At 48.9% G+C, this 21343-nt stretch overlaps 1 protein-coding gene across 4 annotated transcripts in view; it reads left to right on the top strand.

Moving 5' to 3' along the window:
- Positions 1–21343, top strand: part of TMEM108 (transmembrane protein 108) — a 370555-nt gene that overhangs the window by 345185 nt on the left and 4027 nt on the right. For 3 of the 4 annotated variants that reach the window (XM_030816817.1, XM_030816816.1, XM_030816818.1), the window contains 2 exons: positions 7197–8591; positions 17829–17983. In XM_030816817.1, coding sequence (XP_030672677.1) covers positions 7197–8591; positions 17829–17983 — 1550 coding nt within the window. Of the gene's footprint in view, positions 1–7196; positions 8592–14071; positions 17330–17828; positions 17984–21343 lie in introns of those variants that run through there. The other variant, XM_012508338.2, reaches the window with a different exon arrangement.

Genomic DNA, 21343 nt, shown 5'->3' with positions numbered 1-21343 from the left:
ATAGGTGTGTCTGGGGCACACAGGCCCTGTCTCACGTGACTTTCCTCTGGAATGTATTCAAGAGATTGTACTCTTGGAAGCAGTTTCCCAAAGTACAAGTCATGGACCTCATCAATCTAGCTGTTGAACCAGTAATCTTAGAGATGTCTGTAATCTACCAAACAATGGTCCCAGTTAGCTCTAAGCAGAACTTTCTGTCCTTCAGCCTTTTATCTGAGGCATGTTCCCAGCAGGATTTTATAGGAGGGAACATTTTAAATGTGGCAACCTGTAGTGAGGGAAGCAGAAAAGGTTTGCACTCAAAACTCCTTGGTTTCATAAAGAAGTGAAGTCACAGGCATGGATTGCCTCTTAAGGTCAGTCACCCGGCTCACCCTGAAGTCAGTGATACATATTTATTTTTGGCTAAAGGAAACCATGCTCCAGGGAATTAGAAGTTTATATTTGATCTTTAATAAAAGGAATCATTGGAGTTCAGAGATGGACCATACTAGAACACTGGAACCACAGTGAGTATAAAAAGAACACTGGCCAGGCACAGTGGCTCATGCCTGTAATCCCAAAATTCTGAGAGGCCAAGGCAGGCAGATTGCTTGAGCCCAGGAGTTGGAGACCAGCAACATGGCAAGACCCCATTTCAAAAATTAGCTGGGCATAGTGGCGTGTGCCTGTAGTCCCAGCTACTCGGGAGGCTGAGGTGGGAGGATCACTTGAGCCCAGGAAGTCAAGGCTGCAGTGAGCTGTGATCACGCCACGGCACTCTAGCCTGGGAGACAGAGTGAGACCTTGTCTCAAAAAAATAAATAAATAAATTTAAGATGATTGATAGATAGATAGATAGATAGATAGATAGATAGATAGATAGATAGAGTGTGAATTTGGCACATTAATGGGATTGGCAGGCAATGAGTTGGCCTGAGTCCCTCCCTGTCCCTAACCCTGTGTGTAGCTATGTGGCCAGGGTAAATCATTTCATTTGTTGGTCCTCAGCTTTCTCATCTGTAAAGTGGAGGAACTGATACCAGAGTCCCAACATCCCTTCCAATTAAAGAACAATAATTTTGAAATTAGAAAAGCCCATTTCCTGGCAAGGTTATATGCTGTTGCTCATGCAGAAAACAAACTCCCTGATGGTGAGACTTAGTGTGCTTAGATGCTTTTTTCTTTTGTTGTTGAAACATCAATTGCAGAAGCTAAATTCCCAAGTGTTCTAGTTACCTATTGATAATAGAAACCAAAACAGTGGCTTAAAGCAGTAACAATCATTTATTTTGTTCAAAAATCTTAGGGTTGACCGGGCTCAGCTAGGCAGCTCTCATTTGGGATCTCTTGGGTGATTGCAGTCCGGCAGTGGCCAAGGTCATCTTGCAGGCTCTTCACTTTGATGTCCGGTGCCTGGCTGGGGCTGGGACAGCTGGGGATCCCCAGGCATTCCTGTTACTCTCTCAAGGTCTCTTTATGTGGCCACCTCAAGGGAACTGAAGTTCTTACAGGGGGCCAAAGCCCCCAAGAGAAAACTGTAAGAGCTGCATGAGCTTTTTGGCAGTGGCCTCAGAAGGGATGTAGGGTGTCACTTCTGCCTCATTGTATTCATCAAGGCAGTCACAAAGGCCTATCTAGGTTCAAGAGGAGGGGAAATAGACTCTACCTCTTGGTGGGAAGAATGTCAGAGAACTTGTAGACACAATTTAAAATCACACCAAGTGTCCAGGATGGTTCAGAAGACTTCTCAGACTGCTATGATTCTCTGTTAAAAGGGTTTAAAACAGCAATGCACAAAATATCTTGCAGTAGAAAACCTAGTTTAATGGGGAAGGAAGATCTACTTAGAAAGAAGAAACTTAAAATTATGAAAAAAAGATAAAATTCTATTTTTATGAATTTTCTGTGTAACAAATATGCCTTGTGTGTATATAAGCAATTTTAAGAGAAAATGTGCATATATATATGTGTGTGTATATAATTTTTGTTTTATATATATATATACACACACACACATATATAATTTTGTGGTTTTTATATACATAATTTTTATTCTACCAAACGATGGAGTGTATGAGATGTTAGGATTGGGGAAGAGGAGAAAATTAAATCAGGGGCTTCCAGTCCTTTTATTGTACTACTACAAGCTCCCCCGGTTACTTACAAAATGAAGTTAATTTACTGGGCTGTTAAAAGAACACCAAATGTGTCATACAGAGCCCTGGAATAGAGATAGAAAAAAAACAAGACAGAAGAAAAGTCAAGAGACCAACAATAGAGAATCAGTTCTCCAAAGATGTGAATCATTGCTTTTGAATGGCAGAGCCCCCTGGGGAGATGGGTAGAGCAGAACAATAAATGAAAGTAGTCGAGAGTGTAGACTCTACAGCCAAGCTGCCTGGGAACAAATTGCAGCTTGCCATTCTCCAGCTATGTGACCATGGGCAAGTTCCTGTGCCTCTCTGTGCTTCTTTTCCTCAGTTGCAACAGGGAGCTAATAATACTACCTGCTTCATGAGGTTGCTGTGAGAATTAAATGTGTCAGTACAGGCTTAGCCCTTAGAGCAGTGTATAGTACATATTAGCCATTTCTCTTTTCACCAATTCCCTTGTTGCCTTTGCCAGATGCAAATGTCATGCCCAATATGGACTGCAGGCAGCCAACCAAATAAACAGAAAGAGGAGGACCCTTCCTTCCCTTGGTTCCTGAGCTCATGTATGCATTGGAATTTTCAGTAGGAGGAGACCTTCTTGGGATGTCTGGACACCCATCAATGTGTAGATTCCACCCCACAACAATTGTCCATATTCAGACACGTTTTAAAAATCGGTTTCACATTTCAAGCATGTGAAGCTAGGTTTTAGCTTTAGTCTCTGCTACATATTTGGAATTAAAGCCTCTAGAGTCCATTATGCAAATCCATGCAAATAATATGCAAAGAGGCAGTAGCCCCAGATTGTGGGGAGGGGGAGTGTGTAGTCCAGCACAAAGGGCCTTGAATGAAAATTTGCATGTGTTAGGGAAGCCCTGGGTTGAAGGCCTTAGATGTTTATTGTGACAGTGTGCATAGCATTCAGTTGTTAACCTTTTGTGCCAAAGAAGAGAGGTAAATGCTTGTCTGATTTCCATATTGCAGGTGACAGTAGAGGTTGGAGGTGGTGTTTGGCTAGCACAACGTTGTAGGGATTTTTATTATACAAATGAAAAGTTGCTTTGAAATAATGGCTGTGGTCCAGGCTGTGTCCCCAACCAGCAGTGTGTTCTTGGACAAGTCACTTCCCTCCTTCTGTTGCCCACTCTGTGAAATGGGGGGATGGGATTAGGTGAAATGCCAGGTCCCCTCTCACTGTAACATTTAAACATCATCCTCCAGGTAAAAATCCCTTGGCACCCACAGTGGCAGTATCCGTTCATTGTGCCAAAGATGTACTCTAAAGTCCAAAGAAGAAAGGGCTAAGAGGTAACTCTACAGTTCTTCTAGAGAGAACAATAACTTCAGGGAATGCTGATAGCCGAGTGGGGGAAATAGGCAGCGGCAACAAGGACAAACATATTTACTTAGGCTGGGTATCTTACAACACCAAGGATTCCAGTCAGAGGCTTCCCAGCTAGGAGGATGTTAGTTCCTGGCGTGCCAATGACGGGAAAGTCAGGGGAATTTTTTTCCCTGAGTGTTTTAAAGATCAGTCTGTATTAACCCCTCTCTCTGCCTCTGGAGTGCCGCAAAAGTTCTCCTAGAGGCCATGGTGGCTCCTCTCCCACCTGAGGGCCTGTCCTTGGGGTCAGCCAGTGTTGCTTCCAAAAGACTGCTGTGTCCTTGGTCTCTGGTCTTTTATTGTATCTGACATATCTGGTGCCTGGCCCCAGAGATTCCCCGGGCCCTTAATTTTAACTCCAGCTGTTACAGCAAACACAGGCTGGGTGCAGGCAGAACCTGACAGCCCCATGGCCCAGAGCTTCTCTGATCCAGCTAATGGAAACCTGGCATCAGTCAGGAAGTGCAGTGATGAGCATCACAGGAGCAGCCCTTGATCAGTGAATATGGGAGCCTCTGGGTGAGTGTTCTCTTCAGGCAGACAATTTGAGTTGCAGCCTACTCAGCTCCACTGATGTCCCCAGTGAGTTTGAGGTGCCCACCTGGACCTGCTCATAACCTGCCCTCAGATTGGTTTTCCTTGTTTCACTCATCTCAGACCCCCACGGCTGACCCCACAGATCATTTTCCAGTATAAACTTCCTGCACAAAAGCCCTGTCTCTGTCTCTCCTTTTTCAGAGGATCTCTAACATAAGGCATGTGTATTAGTTTGCTAGGGCTTCCATAACACAATACCACAGACAGAAATGTATTTCCTCACAGTTGAGGAGGATGGAAGTCTAAACTCAAGGTGCCAGTAGGGTTGGAGTCCCCCAAGGCCTCTAACTTTGGCTTGCAGGTGGCGCCCTCTAGCTGCCGTGTCCTCACGTGGTCATCCCTCTGTGCACGCGTGCTCGAGATGTCTATGTGTCCTAATCTCCTCTTCTTAAGAAGGCCACCAGTCAGATCGAATTAGGGCCCACTCTATTGGCCTCATTTTACTTTAATTACCTCTTTGAAGGCCCTATCTCCAAATATAGTCACATTCTGAGGTACTGGGAGTTAGGGATTCAACATAGGGATTTTGGGGGTGCATAAGTCAGTCCTTAACAACGCTTAACACTTGTGAGCTAAACAGACGCTTGAAAGGGAATGTCCATCAAAACATGGAGGTCACCACCACTAGCCCTAGGAATAGATTGTCTCTCTGGTGTTCAGCCATGGGCAGGATAGGGGCGCCAGAATAACCCTGAGCAGGTCAGAGCATAACAGCACATTAATTCTTCTGGGATGCAACATACTGTCCTCTTCTTCCTTCTGCATCATTGATAGTGGTTGACCAGGATAAGCATGCACTTTAAAGACAACCCTTGTTTCACATACTTCTGCTACTGTGTGACTTTCCACATGTTGCCTAATCTCCCCCAAACCTCAATTTCATGCCCCACCAAGTGGTCATACGGATTAAAGCATGAAAGCCTGGGCCAGGGCAGGTGTTCAGTAAACAGGTTTTAGGATTGACTCGAATACACAGAATGTGCTGTTGGTGTGTGGTCTAGATCAGGGGTCCCCAACCACTGGGCTGCAGACCAGTACCAGTCCGTGGCCTGTTAGGAACCAGGCTGCACCGCAGGAGGTGAGAGGCTGGTGAGCCAGCATCACCACCAAAGCATCACCGCCAGAGCGTTACCGCCAGAGCTCTGCCTCCTGTCAGGTCAATGGCACCATTAGATTCTCATAGGAGCACAAACCCTATTGTGAACTGCACATGCAAGGGGTGGATCTAGGTTGCGTGCTCCTTATGAGAATTGAATGCCTGCTGATTTGAGGTGGAAGAGTTTCATCCCAAAACCATACCCGCCCCCCCCCACCAACTCCAGTCCATGGAAAAATTGTCTTCCACAAAACCAAGTGGAAGACAATTTGTCCCTGGTGCCAAAAAGGTTGGGGACCACTAGTCTAGATCATGAACGAAAGTTTAGAAAAAAATAGATTATTTAGGGCAAATTTTTGGTCCTAGAGTTGGTGGGTGCTACAGCCTCAGTGTAATCTAAAGTCCCCCGCAGCCTCCCACTCCCCACCGGTTTAGAAGTGCAGGGTGAGGAAGACACTGGTCCACACCAAGGCTCCAACACACACCAAATGGTGATCCTGGGCTTTGTGTCAAAGGCATGCCTGGAGATCTCCTCCCCATCTCTGCTTCTCGCCAGGGCCCTGCCTTCTCCATCAGACACCTGGGAATCACAGCTGGGGTCCCTGCTTTGGCCATTTGTCCTGCTGGAATCTGATGGGGGAAAGACGCTCTGAGAGAGTAACTAGACGCAGACAGAGATCTCTCTCCATAGTCAGGGGAGCCTAGCAGGGGCTGACGGAACTGCCTGAGAGTGACAAAGAAGGGGATCCGTGAACAAGGAGGTGCTAACAGGACAAGGAGATGCTAACAGGTCAGAATCAGGCCTCAAAGGACTGTTGGCCCTACCTCAGCCATAAAGACAGGCTCTTCCCAACCCATGTGTTGTCAACGGCTCCTACATGTCATGCTTGCATGAGGTACTGTTTTTAAAAATAGGCACATGCTATTGTGATTGATAAAGTCCACACACATAACTAGAAATGTTTTTAAACGTATACGTTTTTGTCCTTGTGCAGTTTCTTGAACTGCAAGTATGCACATTGGCTATCACACAAAATCCTTTTTTTTTTTTTTTTAATGTTCAAAAGGGCTCCTTCTACTCAAAAAGGCTGAGTATCACCAATGACAATTTTTCAGAGTTCAGCCACATGAATGCCATAGGAAAAGCAGTTACTAACAACCATGACACCGACCGGCATTTGTAGAAGGCACCTTCTGTTCCAGGCTGTGCTAAGTGCTTTTATGGGCTCCAGGTCTGGTTGCCCTTCTCTAGACCCTGGTCCTCTTCTGCCTGTCACTCTTCTATGGCACTGAGACATCTTTGTCTTATTTTAGGATTGTTTGTGGATATGTGTGAGCTTATCCAGGGCCAGAGACTGCCCTGTTCGTTTTTGTGTCCTCCAGGGTCAGGGAGAGGGTTGAACCTCCATAATTGTTTGGCGAATGGTCCTGAAGGGACAGAGGTCTGTTTGCTTGTACCTCTGTGTAGTTTATAAATGGAAGATTCAGAAAAGGGCATAGGAGTTGGTACATACTGCCACCCAGGACTTCCTCATTTGGCTTGGGGTGGTTCACACAGAGTTCACACAGGCTTCCCCATAGGCAAGCTGGCCTTGACCACTCCTGGCTGCAGAGGAAGAGGCAGATGTGGAGGCCACAAGCCTTCTGCACCTCCAGCCCCAGCCTGTTCCGAAAAGTTCCCTTGTGGGGAGGGCTGATGGCGTTTCCGAGGCATGTGGGAAAGGAGGGGCCTGGCCAGGGTAGCTGCTCTGCTTCCCCTGGTGCTGGTCTCTCTTTCCAGCAGGTACCAGGCAGCACCTACCTAATAGACCTGCCCCAGCTCCACAGAGAGTTCTGATTCAGTGTTGGGGCACTAGTGTGGGCTCGGGAATGCCCCTGACGTTTCCTGAGTTCCCAGCACTGTCCTAGGCCCACAGGTAAGAAAGGCCCAGGCTGTATGCTGCTCCCCAAGTATTTTACCTCTTCTCTCTGTCTCCCTCTCAAGGTTTCCTGCTGATCTTGGCACTCACCGAAGCGCTGGCATTTGCCGTCCAGGAACCATCTCCCAGGAAATCTCTTCAGGTCCTCCCTTCAGGCACTCCCCCGGGAACCATGGTGACAGTACCCCACAGCTCTACCAGACATACTTCTGTGGTGATGCTGGCCCCCAATCCCAATGGACGCCCCTCACAGGCTGCAGGTCCCATGGCAACACCGACACCCGGTGCAGAGGGGCACCCTCCTACACACACCATCTCCACCATCGCTGCGACAGTAACTGCCCCCCATTCTGAAAGCTCTCTGCCAGCGGCCATGGCAACCACATCCTCCAAGCCAGAGGGCCGCCCTCGAGGGCAGGCTGCCCCCACCATCCTGCTGACAAAGTCACCGGGGGCCACCAGCCGCCCCACCACAGCGCCCCCGCGCACTACCACACGCAGGCCCCCCAGGCCCCCAGGCTTTTCCCGAAAAGGGGCTGGTAATTCATCACGCCCTGTCCCGCCTGCACCTGGTGGCCACTCCAGGAGTAAAGAAGGACAGAGAAGACGAAATCCAAGCTCCACACCTCTGGGGCAGAAGCGGCCCCTGGGGAAAATCTTTCAGATCTACAAGGGCAACTTCACAGGGTCTGTGGAACCGGACCCCTCTACCCTCACCCCCAGGACCCCACTCTGGGGTTACTCCTCTTCGCCACAGCCCCAGACAGTGGCTGCGACCACAGTGCCCAGCAATACCTCATGGGCACCCCCCACCACCTCCCTGGGGCCTGCAGAGGACAAGCCAGGCCTTCGCAGAGCAGCCCAGGGGGGTAGTTCTACCTTCACCAGCCAAGGAGGAACACCAGATGCCACAGCAGCCTCAGGTGCCCCTGTCAGTCCACAACCTGCCCCAGTGCCTTCTCAGCGCCCCCACCGTGGTGACCCACAGGATGGCCCCAGCCATAGTGACTCTTGGCTTACTGTCACCCCTGGCACCAACAGACCTCTGTCTACCAGCTCTGGGGTCTTCACGGCTGCCACGGGGCCTACCCCAGCTGCCTTCGATACCAGTGTCTCAGCCCCTTCCCAGGGGATTCCTCAGGGAGCATCCACAACCCCACAAGCTCCAACGCATCCCTCCAGGGGCTCAGAAAGCACTATTTCTGGAGCCAAGGAGGAGACTGTGGCCACCCTCACCATGACCGACAGGGTGCCCAGTCCTCTCTCCACAGTGGTATCCACAGCCACAGGCAATTTCCTCAACCGCCTGGTCCCCGCCGGGACCTGGAAGCCTGGGACAGCAGGGAACATCTCCCATGTGGCCGAGGGGGACAAACCCCAGCACAGAGCCACCATCTGCCTGAGCAAGATGGATATCGCCTGGGTGATCCTGGCCATCAGCGTGCCCATCTCCTCCTGCTGTAAGTGCTGCCCTCTCCCACCCATCCTCTCCCTCTACCACCTCACTGGCTCATCCCCAGCAATCCTTTGTCCCTGATTTGACACCCTTGCCAAGTGGGCTACAAAAATTCCCAGAATCTCATGAAACTAGGAATCAGGATAGGTTATCCCTGACCCAGTCCTCAGCTCTGCCTGGCCATGGCTTGAATGCCCGCTGATCATAAAGCCACAACTCCCAGGAGCTGAGGGAGGACCTTACAGGCAGTCTAATCCAACTCTGCATTTTGCAGGAAAAAAATGCCAAGCTAGCAGTGACATGACTCACCCAGGATCCCAGAATTAGTGAGAGGCAGGGCTGGGCTGAGAGCTTCTAGCAGCTGTCTTCCAGCCCAGTGCCCTTGTCATGACACCACTCTGCCTCAAGGTAGCCTGCCAGTGCCTCTAGCGACCTGGCACCAAGACACCGTAGGTCAATGTCGATGCTTCAAATTTTTTTTTTTTTTTTTTTTTTTTTTTTTTTTTTTTTTTTTTTTTTTTTTTTTGAGACGAGTCTCGCTTTCACCAGCGATGCAGTGCCATCTCGCTACGCAAGCTCCCCCCCGTCACCCATTCCCCCTCAGCCTCCGATGCTCCCCCCCACCCCGCTTTTTTTTTTTGTAGACTTTCCCTTCTCTCCTACCTCGTCCCCCCTCGCCTCCCCTGTACCGTCCACCCCCCCGATGCTCAAATTACAGCCTCCAGCTAGCAAACCCCTCACCTTCCTCTTTATCTTCCATCCTCTTTCTTGTGTTTTCTCTCCTCTCGCCCCTCTTCTCTCCTTCTGTCTCTCTTCTCCCAAGAAAGAAAAAGAGATAAAGCTTTCATCTGGTGGGAAGTTCTATAGCTTTGGCAAAATCCTAGTTCTTGCAGCTAAATTAAGGCTTGAGAGTTACGTAAATTCTAGCAACTCTCCACCCCCACCCCACTTTATTTGTTCGTAGGTGATGTGAGCTGATTGCATTGTGGACCTTGTCCTTATTTTTTGCCCTCCCAAGGCCACCAGCTTCTTCTTGCTGCTGCCTGGCACTCTGTAAATGAGGAGTCAGGAGGCATTCTCTCTGTTTTCTCCATAAAGAATCTGATACAACCTCTCAGAACTTTAGGGATTTCATTATGTCTTCCCTCATGTACTTGAGCTTTGATTCTTATGATTCTTAGAGTTTCTCTGATAGCCTTGCAGGAATCCTCAGCCACACCCCACCCCAAATGGTTACCATCTGCCACTCCCTTACCCCTTCCAGGGATGGCCACACTGCCCCACCCTCGTATCCCCGCTCCTTGGACAGCCCATTCTCCTCTGACCCTCCAGGCTGTTGCCCAGCTCTCCTGGGGGCCTAAAGTTTGCGTTCTTGTGATTCCCACTCTATGGCCCTAAGCTGTGCCATCTGAAGCCATACAACTCTAGTTTGTCTAGCAACGTCTGAAACATTTGAAACAGCTCCGAAAGGCAGCCTTCTCTTCATCCAAGCTGCTCAGCCCCAGCCCTTCAAGTCTTCTTTGTAGGGCTGCATTGCCTGGGCCTGTCTCCCATCTGCCCCTTCTGGGGTAGCTTCTGCTTTGTCTCCCAAAAGGAAGCACAGCATTCCACCTGTGTCTGGCTACGGAGGAGGGAGCCGATGGTGGACTCTTTCTTTAGTAGCACTCAGGCAGCCAGCACTGGCATCAGCTCTGCTCGTTGTGTTGGCTTCAGGTCACAGCTAGACTTGCCCTGATCTCAAGAGGAACAAAGCCCCGAAGGCTTCCCTCAGGGAAGGTTGCTGAGCCAGGTCTCCCAGCTTTTCCTCGTGCCCTGGGTGGTTAGTGCAGGAGGTTTATGCCTTTAATGTGAACCATGATTTCCACTTGGCCTTGTGTTGCAAGATCTTTTTATATCCGGAGTCTAGATTCTTTTCAGGAGCCGCCTCTCCTAGCTTTTGGTCTCCTTCAGGTTGATGAGCAAAGTAAACTTTCCATGTCAGGGCTGGGCAACCTGCTTCTGCTGAAGGACCCAATTCAAGAAAAGTAAAAGTGTTTGCAAGTTGCATATTTCATTCTTAATGAAAAGAGCTTTATTATCTCTCATGGAAACACACATTTACACATTTATTCTTAAAATTGTGGTTGCCCACTTCTAAAACAGAGTGATCATGAGAAAATGTAGCACTATTAGCCAATGAATTCTTAATAATGGTTGGTCATATCTGAGAAGTAACTACAGTAGAGACAGCTTTCTAATTTTCCAATCTTTACATGTGTCTAGGATGCTCTCGTTTACAAAGTGCATTCCGTTATTTTTTTTATCATTCCATTCTTAGACCAGCCAGAGAAATAAAAGCAGGAACAAGCAAACACACTGCTAAACACACAGGTGCCACAGTGACTCCAGCTATCCTCCACACCTTACAGGTAGGGAGTGAGTCACCAGGTGAAGTGATTGACCCAAGGTCCTGACCACACAGTGAGTCAGCCTAGATCTGGTAGTACAAAATCTATTTGATTCAGTGCAGGATTTCCTTTGTGCCCATTGTGTGCCAGACACTGTGCCGAGCATTAGGGAATCTGAGATGTGGGCCTCCCTCTTTGACCTGGATAGCCTGCACCCCACAGGCTACACCCACCTGGATTTTGCAATTCTAAAAGGACTCCCACTTCTCCCCCAGCCCTTCTGTTACGTATAAGCTTGAAATTAGATCAGATCTTGCTGCAAAGCTGGAAAGCCCATGGGCTGCCTAAACCATGCATAAAAATGTCAGCCAAGACAAGAGCAAGGACACAGCCTGGAACTGTCCCTTGAGGATTCTTCTGGCACCCTGAAAGGAGCCTTCAGGTGCTGGAGATGGAACATATTACTTTCTAAAGAAACAGACTTTTAGTAAAGTGGACACTGGTAGCCCCTTGGGAACTGCACACCCCACTCCCTTTGATGTCTGTCTTGCGTTTCCACTATACACAAGGAGGCTCTTGCCTTGGCCCTGACTGCCTCCACATCAGCTCCATGTCCTCAGTCATGGCCCCAACTCCTACGGGACCATCATTAACCCTGTGAAGGCTCCAATGAGAGGGCCATTAAGGTGGAAGAATATTTGTCCAGCTTTAGAACCCTGTGCCCTCAGGAACTATCCTCGTCTATTTGGGCTGTTTTCATAGCCCAGCACACCACTCTAGTTATCAGGAAAGCAGACCTCTTCCAGGTCTAATGGCCCCTTGTTTTGGACCTTCTCAGTGGCTTCATTTATCTTAAAACTACTCTACAGACCTCAAAGAAGGGTTTCATTCTTTGCCAGTTTGCCAGACATTTCAGGCACTCTGAGTCAGTAGCAAAGTTCATGCATCAGTTTCCTCTCATCTGGCATCTCATACCAGCACTGGCCCCTGCCCTGCTTCTCTGAAGCCACCAGAGTCAGAATTCAGATGGGCGGGGTGCTGGGCAGGGGTGATCCTCTGCTCCTGGTAGAAGTGGGGGTTGAGTAAGGCAGATCCCAGGCCTGCGCAAGGAGGGAGGGTGTCAGTTCACCTGCCCTCCCAGATTGCAAGCCGCAACCAGTGCCTGGAAGGATATATGTGTCCCGGGGCTGAGATATGCTTTTCTCTCCTGAGCCCTGCCAGACACTCTAAGCCACACACATTTTCAGAAGTGCTGAGAACTGAAATTGATTGGATTCAGGCCATAATGGGCTAGGGCAGAGGAGCCAGGTGGCTCCCAAGCTGGTCTCTGCTGCCACCATCAGGATGCACAGAGCCCACCACTCTTGCCAGAAGCCTCCACGCCTGGCGCTGAATTGGTCGGCTTTCACCATTGTCAGCAGTCTGAGTTTTCAAGAGCATGTCAGTTTTGTGGCTCTGGCAGGGTCCTTTGCCTGTTTGTCACATGTGATGTCCATTTTTGAAAATGTCTTCACCCATCCTCTCTGCAAGAAGATGGGGCCATTTGGAGGGTGAGATTAGAAAAAAAGACTAGCTGCAGATTTTGTCATCACCAACTCAAGTTCACCCTGGCCAAAGTGGAGTAGCCCCTCTCTGACACTAGACACTTGAGGGCACCCTCTGCACCTGGGGCCCAGAGCAATCTGGCCTCCTTCTAGATACTGGAGCATGAGTGCAGCATTCAAAGAGATCACATACCATTGTGCTGATGGTTGCTCAGTGAATATTAGACCTGAATGTGTATGTGTGCCTTTTCACTCACAGGCCCTGAATGAGTTTATAATTATTATATAAGAAGACCCGGGTGAGAATGACTCTTGCCAATGAAAAGAGTAGAAGAGATTGGGATCAGAAGGCATTATGGCTGGGAAACATATCTCCTTGGAGCTTACGGATCAAACAGGGATGGGAGAGCCTCAAGGCAAGGCAGGGATATCCAGGGGATGTCCCCCAGCTGTTCCAGTGTTAGACCCACACTCTGACAGCTCTTCCCTGTGCATCCCAGCCAGCACTCAGTCCTCACTTCATGGCTTCTCCCCAAGAGGGCCATGGCCTTCTGCAGGCACATTCCCGCCTGCTAGGCTGGTGGGTCAGACACTAAGCCCCCCAGCCTGACCTCCCTCCATACCCTGAGGCCTCCCTGTGACCTCCTCCCTCAGCCTCCAAAGAAGGAAAATGGCTGTGCACAGCCCAGGTACACCCCTCCCACTGGCACCCATGGGCGAATCCTTTCCCTCAGTGGTCTCAGGTTTCTCATCAACAAAACAAAGGGGCCAAACTGAAATGTGTCATCACTCCCTGTCCTCACAGTTAAGTCTGCGTAGATCATTAGAGAGGAAGCCTGGTGTACTTCCAAGACTTGGCTTGTGGAATCAAATATACCTGCACACAACCCCAGCTCTTAACATTTGTTGGCTATAGGACTTACACAAGTAACTTAATCATTGATCCTGTGTCTTCCTGTCTGCAAAATGGGACTCCTGTCCACTGTGTTAGTTCCTTCGAGATGCAAGCACCAAGATGGGATTAGGTATATAAGAGAATTATTGGGGGAAACACCTGTAAAATGTTCAGGAAGGAACCGAAGTAGGCAGTGGAAGCCCCAGACTGCAGTGCAGGCCTGACCCCCATGAAAGGAGAGGGAGAAGGAAAGAGAATTCAGTAGGAAGAGTCTTAGACTACAGTGTTGTTCTAAGAAAGTTTCTGCCAGCCAATGGGTGTCCTTGAGCCATTAGAGGGGTTCCATGTCCAGCAGGAATAGGCCTGCACTAGTACCCCTGTCATGGTCAATCATGGCTGACCAGGGCATTTTCATGGCTGCAACCTCGAAGACTTGTAAAATCAGAGACGATGCATGTTAGGTCTTATCTTAGCATCTGCCATGGAGAAGGTACTCAATAAATAGCAGTGATAAAACAGTGATGATTATTCATCTTATGGTTTTTAAGATTTGCAATGCCTACTCAAACAGGCCCGGGAAAGAGCAATTCAATAGTTGTTTAAAAGGTTGAATCCTCAGGGGACCTGCAGGGTTTCATTTCCATTTCTCATCACAGAGCAGGTCCTATCACCTGAAAGCATGCCCTTCCACAAATGTGAATACAGTACTCAGGGCTCCATCTGAAAATGGAGTGACCCCTCTTCTTCCTGTCACACATCTGACAAGCCATGGATGACTCCCCAGTGACATTCCTGGGAACCCAAGAGAGCTTGCTTAATTCCCAACTCTGTTTTAAAACTCAAGAAAATTGGGACTCCATGACCTCCTCCAGAGTCTTGATGGCTACTGCCTCAGGAGAAACAGAGCAGTTGAAGCTTTTCAACTAAATGGGAAAGGGAACAGCTAACATCTTGTGTTTGCATAGAGCTGCGCAGTTTACAAAATGCTTCTGCATATGTCATCTCTATACCCTCTGGTGTTCAGGACAATATAGGATAGTGGATATCAACTTGAAGGTCATCAAGACCTGGATTCAAGTTGCAGTAATTAGTTGGGTGATCAAGATCAATACTATTAGCTTCTATGACCTTCAGTTACCTGTTCTGAAAATGGGAAGAGCAACAGTGCCTTCCTCAGGCAGTTATCATGTGGGCTAAATAAGCTTTAAAGTGCCTGGGTCAGTGCTGGGAATATAGTAGAGACCCTGTAAGTCTGACTTGTACTTTTCTTTCTTGGATGAAAGGTGAGACCACTGAAATAGTGAATGTTCTAACCCCTAGGTGGAGCTTTGGCCTTGAGTCACCCAATAGTCATATAACACAGTTTTTCTTTCTAGATCTGTCTTGTAGAGGATGTTGGGAAAACAAGAAGAGAACTGTCGTTAATTAAGCATCCATTGTGTGTCAGACATTGTGTTTGGCATTTTGCATCCATGATCTCTTTAATTCTCATCACAAGCCTATGAAGTTCATCTTAAGTGACTTTCCAGGTGGAATACATGGCAGAGTCACAACTTGAACCTAGGTCTTTCTGTAGCCAGGCTGGCTTCCAGTACATAAATGAAATGGTGTTTGAGAAGCACTGGAAACTCTCTGAGAGAAATATAATCAGGCCAGGAGCACGAACATGTGAGGGGAAGACAGCATGGAGCAGAACTTTCTGTTCTGACTCCCAGGCCTTCCCGCAGGGCAGGATCTCTGCATCTGGCATTCTAACAACATGGGCTGTTAGAGCACTGGACTGGGGGGTGGAGGACTTGGATTCTGCAACCTCTACCAGCCCAGGTTAGCAGCATGGGCTTGAGCAAGTTCACCTCTCTAGGTTTCCATGCCCCACCTTCTAGAATAAGAATGTAGGCTGGGGGAAGGGGCTGATTTGGTTCAGCACCTACTGTGCACCAGGGACAATTTGAAGCGCTGGCAGATGTATGACTGCATTTAATCTCCCCAAGGAAGCTGAGGCTGAGAGAGGTTAAGTAACTTAGTCAAGTCATGCAAGTAATAGATTGTCACCTAGATTCTAATTCTAAATTCGATGTCCCTTTTGCCACATTGACTAGGCCTAAGATGGCATCTGTCACTTTGATTCTGTTTGCTTGTAACTGCTCAATAGATCAGAGGCACAAATATCTACCTTAGAGAGGCGTGCAAACTATAAAAATCTGACTCACAGATACACTTTTCCCCTGCCAGCCTGTGTTCTGTGCCTAAGGCAGTGTTTTGTGGGGCATGATGGGATGTGCCCCTACAGGCTGATAACTGAAGAGTTGTTCTGTTTGTCCCAATTGCTCCCCTCCCTCTAGCTCTAACTCTACCAAAACTGAGCTGGAGCTGAGGAAACAGCACTTTTCCCACTTCCCAGATGGTTCCCTCTTTATGGCTTCTGTCACACCAGCTAGAACTCCTCCAGGTGTTTCACCATGCCAGCCACAGGAGCAGAGTGAAAGGTAGTGACAGTGAAGAACAGACACACCAGAGAAGGGGAGAGGGGACCCGGGGTCTTGTTCCAGCTCTGCCACTCACATACCTGTGACCTGTGGCAAGTCATCCAGCACTTTAGGCCACAGTTTCTCCTCTGTAGAATAAGGAGGTGGCCTAAATTAGCAAGTTTCAGGCTGAGCACCACAGCCCCCTCCTTGCCCCTTTCCTCTTCAACCATCTGAAGAAAGGGTTCTTTGGAAGGAAAGGAGGGAAAGAGGAAAGAGATCTACAACATTTGACAAGTTCTGTACCAGCTAATCTCTAAATTCCCTGTTAGCCCAAACATTCAGAAATTCCCTCTGTTTTAAAGGTTTTTTAAAAAGGATCTGGAAGACTGAAAAGCAAATTAGCAGTTTTGATCAAAGCAGATCAGATAAAGTAGAAACTTACCCTATCTCCTAACCTTGTACAGAGACCTTTCCAGGTTGAGAGGCCAGCAAGGCTGGCAGCTGGAAAGAAAGCTACAGAATTCCCCAGGCAGCCCACAGGGCCCTGGACTCTGGGCTCTGAGGTCTCGGCCTGTACAGGTGCCAGCTTGTGCAACTGCCCCACACCCTGGCATGAACCCACCCCTGATGCTGGCCAGACCCTCAGGCTGCTGCGGACAGAGCTGGCCCTCTGCCAACCCCTGGTGCTGGCCTCTCTGGACAACCCAGCCTGGGCCCCCGACTCCCCAGCACAGAGATGGTTGGCACCACCAGGATGTCAGATGTGGCTCTTGGCTTCAGCTCCCCTCATCCCCAGAGGCTCTGGTGATGATGAACCTGGGGCAGGATATACTCAGTCCTCACTTCATGGCTTCTCCCCAAGAGGCCTCTGTCACCCTTGTTCTTGTGTTACCCTTCTGCTGTGTGAATCTGGACAGGCCACCCCACCTCTCTGACCTCAGAAGCCTTCCCTGCACACAAGCCGCTCAATTCACACATGGTTAATCAACAATATCCAGACATAATTCTTCCTCCTGGGCCCTGGGAGTCTCAGGGATGAACAGACAGGGTCACATGTCACACTGTGCTCAGTCAAGTTATGTGGAGCCCACCTCAGGCCATTTGTGCAGGTGAGCTTTTGTGTCAGTCTAAGGCAGGAATCAGCTGGTTAAGAGCATAGACTGGCCAGGTGCGGTGGCTCACACCTGTAATCAATCCCAGCACTTTGGGAGGCTGAGGCAGGCGGATTACCTGAGGTAAGGAGTTCGAGACCAGCCTAACCAACATGGCAAAACCCTATCTCTACTAAAAATACAAAAATTAGCCAGACATGGTGGCAGGCACCTGTAATATCCCAGCTTCTTGGGAGGCTGAGGCAGGAGAATCGCTTGATCCCAGGAGGCAGAGGTTGCAGTGAGCCAAGATTGCGCCACTGCACTCCAGACTGGGCAATGGAGCTAGACTCCATCAAAAAAAAAAAAAAAAAAAAAAAAAAAAAAACATAGACTTTGGAGTCCAGATGTCTGTGTTTGCTTCTGGGCCTATCACTTTACCCCTCTGAGCTTCAGTTTTCCTATCTGTAAAATGGGGATCCTAACAGTACTGACTTTATGGGGCTAAATGGAGGATTAAATGAATTAATATTTCTAATGTGCTTGGAACCATGCCTGGGACATAAGTCCTGTATAACTATTAGCAAAGGATTTTTTTATGATAATGATGATGATAGTAGCAGAAAAGCTATTTTATCAGCATTCAAGACTTCTGCCCCCTGATTTTGCTCTGTGAACTTCTGCTGTAAAGGTCTTCTGTGGAATTAAGGCTCACTTTGTACAGTTCACCATGCCCTGCCCCTTTTCCCACCATACACTTACTCCAGCTGGGAACTCTCCTCATCAGTTCGGTGGTGCAACCCAGGCACCATCCTTGCTGCCTCCCTCTCTTCTCTGACTTGCACTGTCTCCACAGCTGTCTTGCTGACGGTGTGCTGCATGAAGAGGAAGAAGAAGACCGCCAACCCGGAGAGCAACCTGAGCTACTGGAACAACTCCATCACCATGGACTACTTCAACAGGCATGCTGTGGAGCTGCCCAGGGAGATCCAGTCCCTTGAAACCTCTGAGGTAATGAGCTTGAAAGTGCTGGCCCCACTGCAGGGAAACCAGGCCCGGAGAGAGCCATGGGACATCTGCTCATTTCTGAGTGCCTTGCTCCTTAACGTATGGCCCCATGGACCAGCAGTATCAGTAACACCCAAGAGGTTGTAGGCCCTACTCTGGTCCTACTGAGCCAGGATCTGTGTTTTAGCAAGAATCGCCAGGTGCTTTCTGCACAGTAAATTTTGGAAGCACTGTTCCTGGGACTTTTGGTTTCTGGGAACAAGTGAACAAATACTCAGCGAGGACCTGTTTTGTGCCGAGCACTCCCGGGGCACTATGAAGATGAGAGCTTGCTCCTAAGGGGCTCAGGTTCTGAGATGTGGCTGGGGGACAAACCCCAGCATCACCCCAAAACAAAGCCAATTAGGGGAAACACAAGACGAGTTCTAGACAAAGAGCTGTGGAAACCCAAGGAGGAAAGCCTTTCCAGTGCAGATGCTAGGAAGGATTAATGGATTTCAACAGGCATTCCAGCAGAGGAAGTAGCCTGAGGAAAGGTGAGGATACATGCTGGATCTGAAGGGAAAGAAGAATACACTGTGTCAGGGTATTTGCCCAAGACACTTGGCTGGTCAGTGAGAGAGCCGAGCTTTGAACCCAGGACTTTAACCACAGAATCCATGCTGTTTCCATCCTCACATGGAGGGTGGAGTAGAGGCCAGAGTGGAACAGGAAAGAAGGATAAAGGCCCAATTAGACACAGCCTTAATGGGGTATTATGGCATTGGGACCCTAGTTTGGGGCAGCAGAGAGTCACTGAAAGTTTTGATCTTTGGGTGACCCAGTTTTAGAAGGATTATGCTGATGGCCTGGTGAAAGCACCCTATATGTGATCAGCGAATGGATAAGGAAAGAAAATAATGGCTTGATGGATGAGTAAATGGATGGAATGACACAGAAAGACAGACTAAAAATAGGTAGCTCAACTAGGATGCAATTGAGATGGCCCAGGAGAAAGATAACAGACGTCTGAGTAAGGCAGTGAGAGCTGAGAAGAGTTCTTGTGGAGGTACAACCCCACCCCTCCTTCCCGTGTGGGTCCATGCCGCAGAGCAGCCAGGGTGAGCTTTTGTAAACATAATGTGGTCACATCGCTCACATGCTTAAAACCTTCTCATTTCTCTCCAGTTAAAGTTCAAAGTCTTGTATAGGACCTGCAAGGTAGACCTAGACCCAGCCCAACTTTCCAGCCTCACATCACACCCCTCTCCCCATCTTTTGCTAAGCTCCAGCCACACTGGATTTCTTTTTGTTCCTTCACAGCACCACTCCAGATGTGTGCATGGGCTGTCGCCTCTCCTGCCACATCTTCAGGCTCTCCCCAGTACCCCCTTCACTTACTCACCTTGTGATTCCAACCCATCCTGCAGGGCCCAGTCTAAATGTCACTTCCTCAGCGAGGCCTTCCTTAACCTGCCAGGCTGGGTTCAGCTCTCCTGTCAGGTGGTCTTAGCTCCCTGTGCTTTTTCATTGTGACCCTTTTTAGAGCTGTGATATGCTACTGGTCTGATATTAGTTTAGTACCCCTCTCCCCCACTTGAGTAACCAGTTGCTTCCACATCGCTAAACCCAGTAGCCAATTCGAAGCACTCATCGTACTCCATCTGTGCAGCACTGGCACCATCACATGGCAGAAGCCCCGCCTTCTCAGGCTCTCCCCCAGCTCCCATGACTGCTTCCCTGTCCGTTCCCCAACCTCTATTCACTGGAGCACCCCATCTTGATCCTGCCACCACTTCTCTTTTTGTTGTTGTTGTTTTGTTTTTGTTTTTTGAGATGAAGTCTCAACTCCATTGCCCAGGCTGGAGTGCAGTGGTGTGATCTCAGCTCACTGCAGCCTCCACCTCCCAGGTTCAAGTGATTCTCCTGCCTCAGCCTCCCAGGTAGCTGGGACTACAGGCACACGCGACCATGCCCGGCTAATTTTTGTATTTTTAGTAGAGACAGGGTTTCACTACGTTGGCCAGGCTGGTCTCGAACTCCTCACCTCAAGTGACCCGCCCGCCTCAGCCTCCCAAAGTGCTGGGATTATAGGCATGAGCCACTGCCCCCAGTCACTTCTCTTCTCTTTCTACTTAGTCCCATGACTTAAATACCATCTCTGCACTAGAGAGTCCAAATTTCTACCTGTAACCTTAATGTCTCCCCTGGCCCCAGACTCACCTACCCAGCTACCTGCTGCACATGTCTAATAGGCACCTCAAACTCAACACACCCAAGATTGAACCCTTGATTTCCCCCTCCCAACCCCAAAACCCAAACCTCACCTGCAGCTCATTACGTAGATGGTACTGCCAGCTGCCTTTCCTTCCTGCACACCCCACTTCTAGTCTGTCAGAAAATTTCATTGGTTCTCCCTAAGGACCAGCACCTCTCATTGCCTGCACCTCTGCCCCTGATCCAAGCCAGTCTCCTCCCTCACACCATGAGTGCTGCAATGGCCTCTAAATTAGGACTCCCCACTACCATCTTGCCTTCTGCAGTCTGCCCTCCGCACAAGAGCCAGATGATCTTTCCAAGGCAGGATACCGTGTCCGCCACGGCTTCCACTTTCAAGTGGCTCTTCTCCACATTTTGAATAAAATCCAGACTCCTGTTCTCATGCCCTTCACAAGTTGGCCCCTGCCCACCACCTGAGCCCCCACCACGCTTCCCATTGATCACACACCAGCTTCAGTGGCCTCTTTGCTCTTCCTCCTGCACAGGAAGCTTGCCCGCACCTTAGAGCTTTGCTCTTGCACCCTATCTGAAATGCTTTTCTCCCGGATACCTTGAACCCTCAACTCCTTCAGATCTCTGTTCAAAGGCCACCTCCTCTGGGAGGCCCTCCTTCCCTGACCACTCTGTATTAATTAAATCTCCAACCTCATTCTGTTTCCTCTTCCTTACTTTGTCTTCAGAGCACTTCTCACCACTTGACACTGCATCATTCTCTCTCTGTTGATTGGTTTATGGTCTGGCTGTCCTGCTGCCTGAGGCAGGAGCATTGTTTGTTGTGTTCACTGCTCTATTCCCAGCACCTAGAGCAGTGCCTGGCACATGGTAGGCTCTTAATAAATGTTTATCAAGTGAATGAACTATAAATGTTGTTCACCACAATTTACCCATCACCCAGTCAGAGCCTAACACACAGTAAATGCCCAAGAAAAATTTTTAACCAGAGGACAAACGAGGGGCCAGCTTCATTGCAGCATTGACCTTTAGTGTGGCCTGTACACATTTTGCATGGAAAAGGTGTTCCTGAGATCTGTTATAGTAAGTGGAAAAAAAATACGTAACTTGACAAAGGGGCTGGTCCTACTTTAGATATGGTCTGTGAACCCC

Source organism: Nomascus leucogenys, chromosome 8 (assembly GCF_006542625.1).
Source record: "Nomascus leucogenys isolate Asia chromosome 8, Asia_NLE_v1, whole genome shotgun sequence".
NCBI lineage: Eukaryota > Metazoa > Chordata > Mammalia > Primates > Hylobatidae > Nomascus > Nomascus leucogenys.
This window is presented reverse-complemented; position numbering and strand designations above follow the sequence as displayed.